This window comes from Falco naumanni, chromosome Z, assembly GCF_017639655.2.
Source record: "Falco naumanni isolate bFalNau1 chromosome Z, bFalNau1.pat, whole genome shotgun sequence".
Classification (NCBI taxonomy): domain Eukaryota; kingdom Metazoa; phylum Chordata; class Aves; order Falconiformes; family Falconidae; genus Falco; species Falco naumanni.
Window position 1 is genome coordinate 55,713,057 of NC_054080.1, and position 18,928 is coordinate 55,731,984.

An 18,928-nucleotide genomic window follows, 5' to 3' on the forward strand; every position below is an offset into this window, starting at 1 on the left:
CAGACAGTCAAGTAACATTATGAAAGGCTGTAACACAGAAGTTTATTCCTCAAACTTCTACTTCAAGCCTAAAAAAAGAATGAGGTGCATAGCAGTTTCTTCTTTTCCTCATTGTGATTTTAGAGCTCCACGTCCAGACAAGTTGCACTACTTCATTCACCCTGAAGCAGCTGAAGTTTTTCTGTACTTCTTCCTTCAATGACATTATGTACCCTCTCACCTATACAATATGCTTTCATTACATAAAGTCCCTCTAAAGAAAAAAAAACAACCAGAAACTGTGTGTCACAAAAAGCTATTATGAAGTGTGGAAGCCATGCACAGTCTGCAGTAGAAACAGTCCTATGAAATTGTCAGTTCAAGCATATAAAAAGTCATTAGACACAGACATATGAAAGCAATTAGATGCATGGAGTTGATGATTAAAAACAATTTTCAAAGTCTAATACAAACATTAGTCAGTACTCACACATACCTGTCAAGTAAACTATCTAACACTTAAAAAGTCTTGCACATACCAGATAGAAAACTGCTTGTTTTTTTACATAAAAACATTACTTTCCCTCATCTTTCATGCAAACTGGAGACTTACTGAACTCTGACACCACATTCAATGTATTTATCCTATCAACAAAGTGTTTTCTGCGCAGTTCATCAAAGCACGTGTTTCCTTTCTTGGCAAAGCAGAATTGCCCAGAATTCTGACTAATTAATTCCTCACCTTTGGGCGGGGAGGGCAGCCAGCAGTGTGTTGTGTGCAGATTTTCAGGAAAGCCAACACTTCAGAAAAAACCAAAACACACACACACACACCAAGCCCCCACAATGGGCAGTTATAATCAACAATAACTCTAAGCCACGTGTATTCTGGAAATTCCACATGTTAAGTATAAGTCTGCTTAAAATTATTCAGCTACTAACAAGGAAACTCCTCTGAACCACACAAGCCAAGAGGTACTACCATCACCACAATCATCACATTATGCAACACAGTTGCTCCCTTGAAAATGTTTGCAGACACTGTCAGTGGTTAGTCACGCTGAGTGTTTTGAAACAGTGTTTTTTACTTCGGTATAATTAAAAATCTCTGTGGTCTTAGGGCTTTCTGGGTGGCACCAACAGTCTTCAAGGAAAGTACCGTGGAACTTTCAATCTATTTGCAAAGCAGATGGGTGGGAATGAAAAGGTTCCAAAGCAGAGTTTCAGGATATCAACAGTAAAAAATCAACAACAACAAAAACCAACCAACAGAACTAACACATACTGAAGCCAACAGATTCAAGTGTTTTATTAACTTGTAGCCACCTGTAACTCAGCAACCCAGTCACGATTATCAAACTGGTTCCCTTTTGGGATTCCAGTTCCCTTAGAAGTTGTGAGTTCAGGGTTTAATGGTCTTAACAGAGCGGGAGGGGCGAAAGCAGAAAACAAAGCTGTCGAAGTAGATTAATCAAGTCAGAAACATCCTACAGAAATTTAGGGTTCATATACACCAGGGGGACAAGTAATAACAGAAATGCAAGGTGCTAAACAAAACTATGCGCCTTGGTTGCCTTTGCCAAAACATTTTTCAGTGTGCTATTTAAATGTTCCAGTTTCATTTAAAGTCACCAGCTCTGCATACTTTCTAATTTATTAAGATTTTCAAGAACATGGAACAAATTTATTTGGCTAACACCAAAGCAATGCTTTATTTATAACTGTAAATCACAGTTAAAACATTTACCAAATCACTTATCTATGTAATAGAAAAATATCTTCTTTTTTAACTTTGTTAACTTAAATTCAGTAACAATTTGGATTACACAGACAAGTGTTGCATGTATTTTTTACTCATACTAGTCAGCTGATGAATAAATCAAAAAATTGTTAAAAAATTTTCAGATGTTCCCATTGGTCTGTATCTGATTTACCTATACCACAACAAAAATCAGTTCATGTTATTTTCAATTACATCTGCTAATTTTTAAACACAGATTTCTACATTTTCTTCATAACTTACACTGAGTAAAACCAAAATTATAAACAAAGTTTATAGTCATTTATTTTTTCTCTAAAATACCACATCAAGCTTTCATTATCACTCTTTTGCACCAGCTCTAGTGGCTTTCCTGAGCTACTACTTGCATTCAAATGGCCTTCAGTGCTTGATAGTTTTATAGACAGATTGTAAACACATAGGAAACAGCTTAAAATTTCATTTAAGATTATTTGAAAGAGTGGAGAAAATAAAAGGGTTTAAAATCACGATTTAGGAAAATAACTCGCAGATACTGAGTTTAAAAGACAAATCTAACACAATGGTTCTGTAACCTCTAGAACAATTTCTCCATCATATTTCACTTCCACCATCAGTTAGCTCCTCTAACACCACTTTCTCTCTTTGGCTGAGCACAAATGCTTCCCTTGGTTTTGGTGTGACATTTGTAATTTTTTTATATGACAATTAACATACTGATTAGCATACAAGAGCTCAACAATGACACTGACTAGTCAATTTAAACTTAATTTCAAGACACTTCATTCTTGCATTTCTGTTTAGAAAACGTGATATTCAGTTTCATGTTCATACAGTTTTCCATATAAAAACATGAACCTACAAAAAGTTTTGTATTTATTATATTTTTCCAAAACCGGAAAGTTATTTTTAAATAAAGTAAGAAACTGCTTAGCTTCTGCATGCATGCCTCAAACTGGCATGCAATTACAGAATAATATTTAGACAGACTACTATTTATATAGCCAATACATGCCATATACAAGAGATCTAAAGTCAAGTCGGCACAGACTGGAAATCCTTCAATCGTTTGAACTGTGCAAAAGGATCATAACAATACTGTCTTTCTGACTGCCAATATTTGCCTAGATCCAGTCCTGCTTGCCACTAGTAACATCCAGTCATAATTCAATGCAGCCAGCTTCGCTATCAACAGTCAGACCAGAGAGAAAGTTCATTAACAATTACCAAGTTGTTATATTTCAGACATGCCTACTATCTGAACCACTCTCCTCTTTCTATGAATAAGAATACTTCATAAAGAGGAGTCTTGCCAACATAAACATTACTTGACTGTACAAGCTTTGCAGACCTACATTTCTGCTGTACATCCACAAAACCTCCTAGAAAAACCAGAAAATAAGAAGTGATACTTCATGATTTAAGCACTAACAACTTTCACAAAAGGGAACAAAAACTTGCAGCCATTTCAGCCTTATCCACCAACTTAGAAAGAAATGAAGTTAAAAATTCCTTTGAAAAAAAGGTTTTATAATACTGCCATAGTAGCTGCTAAGAAATCACTCTTCAGCAGACTTTGTCTACCTCAGCTATAGAAGGATAAAGGCTCAACTTCATAAATTATTTTATTTATACAAATAATCAAATATACAAAGTCACTACTGATATACTTTAGAAACCCTGGTGAAGAATGCTGAAACAATAGAAAAATATAAGAACTCGATAACGAGTACCACTCATAGAAAATTATTTTTAAAAAAGTCAAGTATAAGAGGATGCATCTAAGAGCTAGGTACTAGCCATAAAAGCAAAACAGAAACTGGTACCCTAAAGAGGCAGAAGACTTGAGAAGGATTGGTGAGGTCAGACAAAAAGCAATAGAGTATGAAGTCTTCAGATTATGTCACAGGAGACAAGACTAACTGGATTTGTGCATTAGCAAGGACTGGATCTTGTATGTCTCTGATGTGGGTGAGAACAGTATCATCCAGGCTGCACATTTTCCTGGGAAATTGGTGATAGTGCAGAAGGCAGCCAAAAAATTAAAACAGTTAACAACATTCAAGCTAAAGAAATCAACCTATTTAATCAGGTTTTAACAAAAAGACAACCTAAAGGTAATTTGATTATAGCACATAAATATCTCCCTAAGGTTGATGGGGAAAGGATGGGGATGGGGAAAGGAGAAGAAAAACATAAATTGAACAAACTTCTGAAAACTGAAGTAAGGAATATTTAGAATAGAGAAAAAGGAAGGAAAAACGTGGACAGACCAGCAATAACAGTAGAAACGGCTAATACAACTACCAAGGTAGTTACTATTCCAGTGAACTCAGACCAGATTGGGAGATTTTCTGGAAGGTGAGCTTTAACTAACTGATTCATTAGAAGACTAACTGAAATATTTTCAGTTAGTGTTCAGATGACTTGTTATTGCCCTATCACACAAAAAAATAATCTAGTCAGATAGGAAGCAAAGGAAGCAAGGCACATGAGATCATGGTTGACGATACAGTATGTTCATTCAAAGACCCCATTATTTTGAAAATACTGAACTTGGTGGACTCAAGCTCTCATCAGTTTAATATTCTGGCAAGTTAGTATATGAACTTCTAAGTTAAAGAAGCAAGTTTTCCCATTACTATCTAGTAAAACTGGTCTCTGGTTTCACTCCCTCAGCAATATCCTCAGTGATTACAACAGTATTTATTTTCATTAAGTACATATTTAACTATCACCTACCGTAAAAATGCAATACCACTTTAACACTCAGGAAGTGAAGAACCTTCACTTCCTGCCATGCCCCAAGCCTTATACACCTTTACATGCTGTACCTGAAAGTCTGAAGTAAGACAAACCTAACAGAGGCAAAACTGAAGCCCCAAAATCATGGGCACCAGTGCTAAGAAATCGGTCTTTATTACAGAAATGAGTACGGGCATATTTTCTAAAGCAGGGAGACAATACTTCTCTTTTTTTTCCTTCAACTGGAGAAAAGACACTATAGAACCTTGGGGACACAGTGAAAGATAACGTTAACTTGAAGAACACTCCCAGGTCCATCTGTCAAACTCAGACCTACAAGTTAATTACAGCAGCAAAATCTCACATGGCTGGAATTTTGCAGACCTTTGAATACCATACCCGCTTCCTCATGGTCCCCCAGAATTAATCCCAGGCAGTGCTTCTGCTGAATGCGTATGTGCTTATCTGCATAAAGATCTAATATTACATGAAAAGCAGCTCTGCAAGACTTGGATCTTAGACTCTGCCATGCCTAAAGAACTCCAACAAACACAGCTTAAACCCAGAGGAATCTTTGTGAAACTAGCATATACAAGCAAATTATCAACTCACAGAATGCAATTCAGTCAGTAGAAGACATTCAACAGCACAGAAAAAACTGACAGATTGCTCACAGAAGTATTAAAACCATATTTTGTAACAGTATAGCAATCAAAGGACAAAATCACTAAGATATAAGATGTTCGGAGATAACAAAATGTACAGAGTCAGCAGCTTCACATTTGTGATCCACTGAAAAATAAAGATTTGGAATTACAAGCCTTTCTTTTAAATTCATTTATACCTGAAATGCGGCATTTGGAAAGCTAAAAGCCAAATCCAGCTGTGTACCACTGACAGTTCAAAATAAGATAGAGCGTGACTCTGTGTACATGTGCTTGTGTGCATATATGCATGAGAAACAAGAAAAGAGCTGCTTTAATTTATTGGAATTGATTTTTTTTTAAGGCACAAATTAAACTTCCTTTTCCAACGAAAGAAAGACACCTTCACAAAAAGAATATTTGAATTATTTTACTATGGGTTTCACCACCTGTTCATGTTAAACTTTGAGTAAATGTAACAATTCAAAGGCATTTTTACACATAAATACGGCTTCTCTATTTCAAATATACTATTTTGTCACTCACTTTATTTCTTAAATGATTACAAAAAGCATTGACCACATAGTCACAAGCAGTCATGTTGTATTTAATAGAAGAGTTTCCATGTGCAAAATGATTAAGCATGTATAATATACAATACATGCATAATCTCCAGGATCAATCTGTGTTTGCAGGCTCACATCAGAATGTACCTCAAGCTATTTCCTTCTGCTGTGATTTAACTATCCAAACTATACCTCAGCTCAATGAAAGAAAAATTCCAGGTAAAGGATAGTATACCCTTAAATTATTTGAAAAAAGATGGCAGTCACCCAATTATAATCTCAGTTTCACTACCATTCTGACAAGGGACAGTTTTGCTGCCTGGTGCTGTACTTCTGAAAGAATGGACAGGTTAGCATTTCAGTTAAAATGGCACCATTTTGATGAGCTCTGAATTATTAAAACCTTTCTTGCATTAAGTTGAATTTCACTCCTTCATTAGGAAAACAATTAGGTGCATACATACTTACCACAGGCTTTACAGGCAACAGCACAAATCTCTTCTGCAACATATTCTCCAGCAGGAAACTGAAGGTAATCTCCTCCTGTCTTCCCAGGAGAATGATAAAGGTACACTTGAAGTAATGGTTCTGTCTGCTTGGGTGCATTGGTATTCCCATGGATGTCACCATTCTGGTGGACAGTAGAAGTTGCTGTACCTTCCATATTTGTCATTGTAAGACAGGCCATTGTTTGGTTTGGTTCTTTTCAGAGCATTTGCCTAGAAGAAACGTAAGGAGTACTTCTTGACTAACTGTATCTGCTGGGTTTGCTTGTAATACTGCTATTTAATGATAGTACTGTTCGGACACAGTAAAAACGCTAAGCTGACAACAGGAGAATGGCTTAGAATGTTTACTAAAAGTTGAGTTTTTCTTTTGTTTACTACACAGCCCTAGTCTGAAAAGTAACAGACTCTACAGACAGGAAAAAGAAGATACTAACTGGGAGTCCCCCTAGAGGATTTATTACCTTTAACTGGATTTTAGACACCATGTGCTCACCTGCCCAATTGAAACATGTTAATGAAAACTGAAAGTCAAAATAATCCCTTCAGTGACATCTGTGTAACTCATTATATTCCCAGTCTAAAAGCAAAAACTGCACCAAGAACATACAAGACAGAACTGCCTAGGTCACAAACTGGTGCCGATGAAAATAAGGGTAGCAATAGTGCCTCTCAGCTGAGTTTTAGTCTTAAGCAGACACTTAAAAGAAAACGTGCTGAGGTGAGACTCTTAAGTAAGCAGACTTGTTTTGTATCTACAAATGGGAGGACTTCTAAGACCTCTTCTCCGATAAATGTAATCAAAGAAAAGAAGAGACTAAAACCCCAATATATTACCATATATATTTGATAATGCAAAAACACCACCAGGTTTTTTTAACAAGTGAGACTGACAGCATATTCCACATGTCAGCTGAAGACTGTCTTTAGTGTGACTCCATCATAATTTTAGTCAGTATAATCCATGCTTAAAATAAAAGTTTTGACCATGGTCTATAAGGCTTGCTTTTACTAAAATTGATAGCAAGTAACTACTACTTGGAATTCAGCATTTCATATTTTGAAAAAATCGGAACAGGTCTAAACAAGACATCAGTTATAAAGATTTGATCACTGGTTTGATTCAGTGGTTTGGGCTGCAATAAAGTCTCCCCAGGGCTGCGTTTTCTCCAGGCTGAACAACCTCAACTCTATCAGTCCTTCCTCAGAGGAGAGGTGTTCCAGCCCACTGAATCATTTTTGTGGCCCACCTCTGGACTCGCTTTTAATTGTCCGCACCTTCCTTGTGCTGGGGACCCAAGAGCTGGATGCAGGACTCCAAGTGGAGTCTCACAAGAGCAGAATCACATCTCTTGACCTGCTGGCCATACTTCTTTTTATATGATACAATTGGCTTTCTGGGCTGCAAGCACACATTGCCAGCTCATGTCTCATTTTTCATCTACCAGTATTCCCAAGTCCTTCTCTGCAGAGCTGCTCTCAACCCACTCATCTCCCAGTCTGTACTGATACTGGGGATTACTCCATCCCAGGTGCAGACTTTGCACTTAGCCTTTGCCAAACTCCACAAAGTTCACATGGGCCCACTTCTCAAGCCTGTCAAGGTTCCTTTGAATGGCATTCCTTTGCTCAAGCTCATCAGCTGCACTGCTCAGCTTGGTGTCATCCTCAAAATTGCTGAGGGTGCACTCAATCCTACTATATGTTGTTGATGAAGATATTGAACAGATAATAAAGACACTGAACATGAAAATGCTATGGTTTAACTCATAAATATGTTTTGCATAGGCAGATGGGTGTCATAGTCTCTAAGTGCATTTTTCAACAGCTTTTGTTTATATTGAACTATGTCGCTTTATCATGAAAGAGCTGTTCAGAACATGAGTTGTTTTTCTGCTCCTAACTACAATTACTGAGGAAGGGATTAGTGTGTGACTACACATTTCTGTGGGCTAAAGATGATTTGTGCTAAAGAAATGGATCACAACAGTTAAGTCAGCAAAGGCTAAATGCCTTAAAGGAGGAAAACATTAACTTAATGAGCTACATGATAGACAAAAATAATCAATTACACATACATGAGTATAAAACTATGCTACCATGACGGTAATTCTGGGAGAAAGAAAAAAACCAGCTACCATCACCATGAGAAAGGCGCATCATGTTATTTTCCAAACTAAGCAACACAAAGAGCCAGTGTATCACAGACCTACAAATCTGAATTTCTAGGTGCAAGCGTCACTCACCACGATTCCCTGGGCTCTGATCTAGGGGGGTATATGGATTCCCTATGACTCGTTTATAGAGCCAGCCACCTTTAAATGAGAAAATCTGTGCTTTCAGCTGCAAAAAGCAACACACAGGTAACAAGTATTTTCTTCAAATAAAATAACCACTACCTCCCTAGAGACACTGTATTTAAAAGATTTCTCACTACCTCAACAATATGCAAGATGTAATGTTTGTGCTTTACCACTTACTTATACAAAACATTCACAGCTTTAATGCCCAGAGGAAGGCTTCTTTAATTACCACAGTAATTTTTCTAAAATACTCTAACATTAACCCTTTGTAGAATACAACCTTCACCTGAACCGACAGATCCTTTGTGGTGGTTTGACCAAGCTGCTCTATCGCTACCCTCCTCCGCAGGATAGGGAGTGGGGGAGAAAATAAGATGAAAAAACTTGTGGGCCAAGATAATGGCAGTGTAATAATGCAAAAGTAAAGGTGGCATACAGAAGGAGAACAAAAGATGTTATTCTCTACTTCCCATCAGCAATGTTCAGCCACCTCCCAGGAAGCAGGGCTTCAGTAAGCATGACAGTTGCTTTGGAAGGCCAATGTCACAAATAACAAATGCCCCCCCTTTCTCCTCCTTTCTTTTAGCTTTATTGCTGAGCAGACACCATATGGTATGGAATACCCCTCTGGCCAGTTTGGGTCAGCTGTCCTAGCTACATCCCCTCTCAAGACCTTGCCAACCCCCAGCCTCCTGGTGAGGTGGGGAATGTTAGACATCCCTGATGCTGTGTGAGCACTGCTCAGGGACAGCCAAACCATTGGTGTGTTATCACCACCTTTCTGGCTACCAATACAAAGCACAGCAGCCCTCATACTGCTGTGGGAAAATTAACTCCATCTCAGCCAGACCCAACACACCTTTCATCTTGGTCACTTGGTATTATGTCTTATCCAATACAGAATGGAAATACTGCTTACAGAACCTAAGTGAAAACCTGGCCAACTTCAAAAGCGAACTCAACAGACATGCTTGCGCCTAGCTCTCCTTCATAAAGCTTGTGTACTTCCAAATACATTTGCCGTATCAGAAAACCCTCACCATTCCCACCTTGTTGCTATATAAAAAACTCCATAAACCAAGCGGGGAACCTTACTTTATCATACCTAAGAATGTGAAGTATCAACAAAGTGCAGTGAAAAAAGCAAAGTAAATACTGCAACAGAATACTCAACTCTTTGTTGCACTAATTTCAAAGGTTCCATGAGACAATGAGAATAATCTCCAGAGACACTATATAATTGTATTACCACCTCAATCTAAATAATTTTCAAGTTTCAAGTTCATCTTTTATGTCAAAGTGCTGATGAAATCGATAGCTGAGAGCAAGAAATATCCCCTAAATCAGTTGCTTGACTGAAAACCAGAAAACATATTTTCTTGGCCTTTGCCCTATACATTTAAGTATAGCTTCACATGTGCAATAACTGCAACACACAATCACCACTCAGCAGCGGTGTGAAAGAGCTCACCATCAACAAAACTGCCTTCACCTGTACTTCTTAGCAGACAAGCCTTCAGCTGGACACGCTGTGTATTCCTTTCTTTGCTCCATCCAGAGACCATTGCCCCAGCACAACAGAAACATTACACGTGGCAAAAAAACGTAATTTCTGCTCATCCAGAATATTTAAAATATGACCTATTCTTTTGACCATTGTAAAAGTTGAGCAATTTGAGACTAAATATACTGGGAGACATTAATCTACCTGTTCCCAGAACATATTTGACTATCATTTTCTGGGGTATACAGAACATATTTGTCATCATACTGTAATTCAAAAGAATTTGTTTGTGTAAACAATGTAAACATTCATGTAAAGTATTCCCATAGTTGTATAAATGAATTTAATACACCCAGAATAGCAAGTTACCCACAGTACCGCAGAGGTATTGTCTGCCAAAAAGGAGCTAGGCCTACACAAATCTGAAAGTCAATGTTTGACATAATCAAAACTCAGTGAAAGTGAAAAATGGCCTGTCCATTTATCCACATTAAAAAGAATGTGTAATAAAATCTGGAAAGAACATAAACATCTTGATCTAGAGATCAAAGCTATTAACTATAAAAGCTCTGATTCTGATGCTAATGAACAGAGTATTTGATCCAATAGGATTATTTTAATGTTCCTAATCTGGATAATATTTCAAGTTACAGCTTCTAAAGGATGAGATTAATCATTCCCCGTATTGCTCTAAGCACAATCACCAGCACCTACAACGCAACATGTTTGTATTGTCACTGTCTGTACCTCCAATGCATCTGAGGACTAATATTACCAGCTGCATCGGACTGTACTAGTTCATATGGTTCTTTTCAAGTCAACCAGGAAGAAATTAATGAGACCGAAACCTACCACTTATGCAAGAAATTTCATTAAAATGTGAAGGACATACAAAATCCTGATGATTTAATAATACGCAGCATTCACAGCCCCATTCAGAACAATATTTTTTTGTTGTTCTTACGGACAATTTGAGCTATGGTGTCTACTAGTTTTGTAAAATCTAAACTCTCTTCTTGAAAATAATCCTCCACCACCTTTAGATGGGGTTTGGTTTTTGGTTTTGTTTTTGTTTTTAACCCATACCACTTCAAACATGCAACTTTGGAGGTTCAAACATCAGAGCATTGTCTCACTACAGATAAATCCCCAACTGTTAATTACCTTTTATCACTTGAGAAATCTCTGTATGAAACATGGGTGTGATGAAGCCCTTTAAATAAGCACATCACAAGTCACCCACTTGCTGCTGGTACTCACAGGAGGTCAGACAAAGCAGGCACACAAGCAGTGGTGGAACATAGTGTACCTGTAATGAAAACATACTTAACATTAAAAAAAAGTTAAAGGCTGTGACCAATACATAATGCATCATTACTGAAGAATTCAAATCTGTGTTTAAGTACAGACAGAATGATCCGCTCCTGATTTGCCCAAATTCCCATCGTCTTTGCCAATAACTTTTTGAATTATTTTTTTTTAAATATAAAGTTCATTTAAAAAAAAAAACAAACACACACACACTTTTTTGGTACTGACACTGCTCTTCAGTTCTGGCAAGAAGCTGGTGTATGAAACAGACACCTGACTTGAAATATAATTACCAATACTGTTTTGCACTCACCATGTTTTTCTTTTCTGTAAATACAGTATCAGTTTAAGAAAACTGCTGATGGCATTACATGAAGAAAAGAGAAACAAAAAAGAAAAAGTATTTACAAAAAGAGACATGGTATGTTTACTTCATGTAGGAACACTCCCTTTAGGCAGAACAATTACTCTATTTGAAAACTGACAACAGGCACCCACTTCAATTCATGTGGAAGTTAACACCAACTGTCTGATAGCAGGAACAACAAGGGCACGGCCACCCCTGCTCACTTTGCACAATATTTCCGTGGTTGCAAGAAACACCATTTGAAAGCACTTAAAACACAACAGCAGCTTCCTGTACCAGCAGAAAAAATGATAAATTCTATGTTTTGACCCTCTCAACATTGAAAAGGGCCCACTAGAGAAGCAAAAATAAACCTTAAAAGTCAACAGAGTTGAAAAAAAATAAAATGGAAGTTCAAAGGAGGCAGAATTCAGACAGGGAGAGCTCTGCGAGTTTTGTATTGGACAGAAACCTCCCTGGGTAGGAGAGAAGGAAATCAACAGTTTCCTCAGCACCATATGCTGTGTCTACTGAGCATATCATCAATACCCCAAGAAAAAGCAACCCATCTCAACGAGCAGTAAATTCAGCTTCTCTTCCCACAGAAGTCTGACTGTTACAGCAATGATTAGTGTTTCTCCCCTTGCAATACTGGCTTTAGGGTAATCAGTTTTGCCTTGTTTGGACAGCTGTGTATTTTGTATGCACCTCCAGGGATTCTCCTTCAAATGCTGTCTAGCCAGCTAATTAAGATCTGATCCAAAGCCCAGTACAATCAATGCAAGTTTTCCAGACCTGTATTCAAGCACTGGAGGGCCGGAGAGGGGTTTGTTTGGGGCAGAGCAGTCCATTGCTGACCTATGAGCACACATTGTATGCACACTGATCCAAGAGCACCAGCTTCAAACAAAGCACAGAACCAACCACCTGCACATGCAGGTTTTAAATTAAGAGGCATTGCTGGGTATTCTAAATCAAATTATTTTCTATTTTAAACATACTGTTCCATGCTCAGAACTGCCTTGCATTCATCATTGCCAGTCAGGCTCTTGACTTTGAACAAAACTGCATGAAGATTTACCTGACTGTAGTTAATTATGTAGTTTTTCCATAAACCCCAGATCAACTGTGTAGCATCATTAGCTATATGAGACAGCTGCTACTGAACTTATGAGACAAAGCAGGTTAAGCTAAGGACGCAAATCACTTCTATTCTCTGCTTAGCAGAGCCCAGTGGAATAAGGGTCACGATATTTTGAATAAGCTCAGTGACACTGCAGCTTGCATTTCAAATGCAAAAAGTGGATAAAGCAGTCTAATATCAAGTCTATTCTTCTTCACATGACAAATGGATCAATGATCACTTGCTTATGAAAGAGCAGCTTATAGCTCTGGACAAAAAGCAAGGCAATTTGGATATTAAAAACTCCAAGCTGAACAGGTTCACAGTGGTTATAGTAACATCTCCCTACTTTTTTTTTTTTGGTTGGTTGGTTGGGTTTTTTTGAGAGTCAACCACTTTTTCTTCTGCACACATTTATAGACATATGTATTTATAGGATCTGGATCAATACCTTATAAAACCATTCAGTTCATATACAAACCATTACCTACATTCCTAGCTACACCAACCTGACAGTGCACTATCTTGCCAGCAACCTAGCTCCCCCATTACCTCTTTCCCTCCTATTTGTTCAAGTCTACACCAGCTTATGTTTCTGGCAGCTGCAAGCATTTAAATGACCGATTTCAAAATTAACTAAGTCTAATGAAACTCTGTCAAACTAAATTAGTCAGTCTTCTCCAAGTTGCCATTATCTGCAAAATACACAATACAGAATGTTACGCAGAGGAGGCTCTAAAACCCGAAACAGTCACATCTCAGCAAGCCTTCACAATTCCTATACAGTGAGTGTTTATTGTGCCTGTGTCACTATCTTGAATACTCTATTTACTAGCAAGAGGAGAAAGACCATAAAAGCATTTTCTGTTGACAAGTAAGGCCCTGAAGATATAGGTTGTCTCCCAACAACTCAACATGTTTGTTGCCAGTAGACTAGGACATCTTGAGTAAACTGAAGGTGACAAAAATGTGCACTTGCCATCTGCTTCCATCCTTCTTTCAAGGAATTTGAATCAACATTGTAAAGAACAATTACAAAAGCCTTTGTAAGTAATGGTAGGTAGATGGTTAAGATTGTAGGTAAGAGTCTAGGAAAGACTCACAAAAAGTGCTAACACGTCTTACAGTAGTCAGTAGTAATGGGAGAATACAGAGACAAAAACCAAAAAACTGCAAAAAGACTCCAAAAGAATTTTCCCATTTTATCAACCATACATTAGTATCACACAAGGATTTTTAATATATCAAAATTTGAATGCACATGGTAGCAAGCAGATACAATAGCAAGATGACAGACTAACATATCAATGACAAAACACATGCTAAAAAACCTGGAGAGGTAAAGATAACGTTTGCTTACTGTTTTCACTTGGCAAACCACTGCGTGTATCAGCAGTTCAGCAAGAGTCCATAAACTTCTGCACAAGGAAAGAGTAATGATCCTGGCTTGATCCACTTGCACAATACACAGGGACTAAGTGGATAGAAGCTGTTAATATAAGGATTGTAATCTCTTCATTCTGATTAGAAATAAAAAAAATAGTATGATTTCTTACTTCTTCATAACAGAATGAAGCCCTTGCTCTAGCTTATCGCAGGAAGAACACTAATTGGGGGTGCTGTTGGGAAAGGACAATGTATCATAGAAGCCGCAGAACCACAGTAACCTGCCAAGTAGGTAAGTTGCCAGAAAAGCAATAAAATGAAAGACCTGCCTACAAGCAACAGCTCTGCTTAGGTTCCATCAGAACTTTGACAAGTTGGTCCATATCTGCAAAACATTTCAATTTCACCATGCTGATAAATTTCAGCAAAAGACTATTTCATCAGAAAATTTCCAAGCAATTCAAATGGTTGCCCAATTGTTTTGGCAAAGATTATCTCCCAAGACAGTGGCATGTGAGGATCCTCAGTCCATTCAGGGCCACTATTATTCTGCACAGCCTTCACTATTATTCTGCACAGCCTTGTATGCACAGAGGAAAAGTAGCCACTATGGGTTAGAAAGACCTTTTGTATAAAGCATGAAAAATGTCACTGATTTTCCATGATTCCTTTACCGGTATATCTCAAATTCTTGTAAAGTGATGTAATAAAAGATGACAACAGCAAAATTAGGACTAAGTGATATTTTCACAAATATGCCACATCATACTAGACTTTGTTTTGTGAACTGTAGTGAAAACTGAATTCTGCTTTATAACTCAGACCATAAATAAGGGTTAATTAGTAGCACATAGGTCTTCCTAAATTGATTATTTGATTTCTTTCAAAAAGACCTAAAAAAGGAGTTTCCAATGCTCATGTGTGCATGGAATGAATTAAGTCAATGTAAAAAGTGTTTCTGAGGATTGCTCATTACTTGTCTCATTCTGCCTTTGGCTTTTGGTTACAGAAAACGCAGAACCACTGCCCTACATTGAACAATCCAAGCACTGATTTCTATTTAAAAACAACTACCAGTGAATTGACAAGACATTAAAAGACAATAAAAATGGGTTAAAAAAAAAATCACATTTTGAAATATAAAATATATTCTAACTCACCACTGAAACAGAAAAAAAAAATTTCTATTAAAAGGCATTTTTGTTGAAAACACCATCTAGGCAAAAACCTCTTCAATGACCTCTAGAGAATATGTATGACAGTTATAGCTATACTCATTAAGTTAAAATAAATATCGAAAGTGTAAACAAAAGCAAAAGTACAACAGCAACGTCAGCAAAGCAGTCTGTCAAATTGCTTGGCTTTCTTAAACATTGCAAGATTGAGATAGTGGGGATGCCATGCTAAAAGACACTTTTGAAGAAAGCAAGGTATCCTTTTCCAAATGCAATTCCCAGTACCACAACCAAAGAGGGGTTTGCCAAAACATGAACCAACAGTTGTTGCTACAGTACTGCACGGCCAACAAATAGCGCCCAACAGATGCAAAACAGATGCCAGTTTAGTAGATGCTGTCAAGCAGGCTACAGGAAGTTATCAGAAGTCATACACACTCCATGTTGCAGTCAGAGCGCTGAACAGCAGCACAGCAGACACCAGCTGTATCACAATGGAAAAGGCTTCAAAACTGTTACTTGTCTCTCAGCCTCCAAAGACCTGTCATTTTTCTTGTGGCAGGCAGGGATCTCTCAGGTAAATGTCTGCTCTCAACAGCTTTAACTGTGGAAGAAAGAGCACTGCCAAGACCCACCACTTGCCATAGTTTGGTACTTCTGAAGGGTGTCAGACCTTCAATAAAGTTCTTTATCCTCTTCAGCTATGGGAGTGCGCTAGAGCCGAGTCTATAAAAAAAGGTATCTTCCAGGCAAATAACAACGCAACAGTTTAATCAAGTGGAGTTATATCCTGGTAGAAAATACAAGGTTCTCTTCCTTTGCAGAAGATAAAGGGTTTCTCACAGCAAATGTTTCTGTGAGGGAAAACAGACATAACTCTTTCCAGTTGCCATTGGCTATTAGGATAAATTACCCAGTTTGTGGTTGTTCAGGAAGTTTTCCTGAGACATGGATTTTAAAAAGTTAAACCCATCTGGACTTTCCCTCTGAATTCTGTCATCTCTGTTTTCTTGCCCTCTTATCTCACTTCCCCAGTCTGGCAACTTCCCTCCTCAGAGGTTAATAAAACTACTGCCCCTACAGTAACTGTCATGTGGTGTTTACACTGTTTGCAGAAACTCACGAGGGCTGAAGAGCTAGAATTTTCTTCCCCCAAACCGGGAGTAATTATGTGGCAGAGGGAAGGGCAGTGACACTACTAGTCTCCTGCAGGCAAGGAGGAGGTGCACAGGAGGATGAAGAACCAAAGACAAGACAAAGTGTCAAAACAACATTTAAAAACCACCTTTCCCCTCCATGGGTTAAGCCACTTTTGTGGCTCATTCTCTTCCAACACAGCTTGAATTTAACATCATCAGGGAAAAAAAGGGGGGGGGGGGGGGGGGGATGGGGGGTGTGAAACAGGAATGAATTAAATACAGAAAGATCCTGATTACTGGCCAAGTATCAGAAGAGCTTAAAAAAACCCTGTTACCCAAACCTCAAAGATGGATTAAAGAAATTTGCAGTCACCTTATGTATAGTGAGAAATAATTGCACAGAACAGTATCTCTATGTCTCTTTGCCATATTACTCTACATAAAAAGGTGTCTCCAGTTTCAGCAACCAGAACATCTGACAGAGACTACTCCTCTCTGTCAAACTTCCAAACATCTACCTTTAGAGATTAAAAGTACACTTTACAATTTACCATACAGGCTAAAGTACCATGGAGATTATAATCACAACCCCAACCACCTTTTCTGCCTCCAAAAAGAGAAAACAAAAAAAGATCCACTACGTTCCTCACAATATTTGTGATGTCCACCCTGCTGTTCTCTGTGTTCTTTGGTTTCTTTCCTCTCTCAGTTTTCACCACCTGACAAAAGCAAAGGGTAAAGTGGTCTTGGAAAAGAACACTGCATAATATGCTGCATGATAAAACACGCACGACCCTGCTTCCTCTAACATTTCCCAGTGAAAAATGTGGGGGAAGGCAAGGCTAGTATATGTGAGTCATCAAAAATGTGAAAACATCTGGATAAATGAAGTTATTCCCTTCCTTCTGTCCCAGCTTTTACACTATCTGAAGAGAATCCGAAAACACAGCAAATTAGCCCTTTGCTGAAATAACTGTCAGCATGCAAACAGGATAACCTTTAAGTCAGGGTTAATCAGCAATCTCTACTGAACAGCCAAGGGCAGTAGGTGCCAGTGTCTCCTTTGGACTCTCCAGAAAGACTCTCTTCATTTTCAGCCTACCTTGCTTTTTCAGCTTCCAGTTTAGAAACTGTGTATCAATATGCCAGACCTGATGCTAATTTAACATACAAATTCCCTCCTCAAGGTGTAGGGTTTCTAGGGGGTTTTGGTATGGTTTCCCCTCCCTGCCTGCTCAGTTTGGAAAAGTGCTTGAAGCTGTGAAGAGGAACCAAAGCTAGCTCTTCACAACGTCACACCAGTTACAAAAACCTGGAACACTAATACTATTTAGAAGAGTTTAACCTTAAATAATGTTCCTTTGTAGAAAACATAATTCCATACAATGTAATCTATATATAAAGTCTTGCACTTTTAAAGTTTTATTTAAGTATTGCAGAAGCAGCTCAAAACCTAGGCCAGATTAGAGCCTGAAGCTCTTAAACAGCTAATAAAAAACCTGCCTTAAAAAAAACCCAGAAACCAAGAAAAAACCAAACCCCCAAAACCCACCAAAACCACAACACCTCCCTCCTTGCCCCCCAACTTAGATCCCATACAGATTCCACACAGCTAGCTACAAAAGGGCATTGTGCACGAACTGAACCACACTTACAAACCCTTACAGAACAATGGCCTGGTCGCATAACATGATACAACAAAACATAAAAAAGACCCTCTGAGACATCCAAGCAATAATCTTGTGAGACAGTGCCACAGAAATATTTGGAATCAACCCATTTCTGTTAATGGAAGTTTAAATACTAATACTCTAAAACCCAAAACTACACAAAGGCATTAACAAGCCTATCAAATAATGATTTAGAATTCAATTACCATATATATAAATATTGCAGTTCATGCTATTCTTTGATAGAAGGGTTGAAGTATTTTCAAAAAGGAATACATTCTTTTTTTAAACCCTATTTTAATGTTTCATATTGTCGAATAATTTATGATAGCAATGTTGACATTTTATCTTTTTAATTCAGGAAAATGTACTTGCCTGATAGCTTACTTAATGCTTCCTTAATCATCAATGGCCTGAGAGCTCTCCACTTGTTCCCTATCTGAAATACCAGCCAGCTTTTGCAAAGATATAGCACTACATGCTGTGCCAAGATCACGTTATCTCCATAAACACAGACTGTCAGAAAAAAATGAAAGCAAAAAACCCCAGGGCTCTGAAAGTAAACAAAAGTTCATCATAAAATGTACCATTAGCAGAGATTCTGCAAAACTCTAATGAAAATCACAGGGAAAAAGAAAAGTTCAGTTAAGACAACCATATCTTCACAATGTAATATTTCAAATATTGTGTGGTTTCTTGTAATTTTTGGGGGGGAGAATAAAAAAAAAAAGGGGGGGGGGGGGGGGGGGAGAAGAAAAAAAGAAAGTAAATA

The 18,928-nt window shown here is 37.9% G+C and overlaps 1 protein-coding gene across 18 annotated transcripts in view; it reads right to left on the minus strand.

Annotated features, from left to right (window-relative positions):
* JAK2 (Janus kinase 2) overlaps nt 1-18,928 on the minus strand; it is a 91,756-nt gene that overhangs the window by 45,106 nt on the left and 27,722 nt on the right. For 9 of the 18 annotated variants that reach the window (XR_005825781.1, XR_005825780.1, XM_040580968.1 and 6 more), the window contains 2 exons: nt 11,171-11,315; nt 6,162-6,412 (listed from right to left, as the gene is read on the minus strand). Coding sequence is in view for 16 of the 18 variants with exons in the window: in XM_040580968.1 (XP_040436902.1) it covers nt 6,162-6,381 (220 nt within the window). In the remaining 2 variants the exon portion in view is untranslated. The other 9 variants (XM_040580975.1, XM_040580980.1, XM_040580977.1 and 6 more) reach the window with 9 other exon arrangements.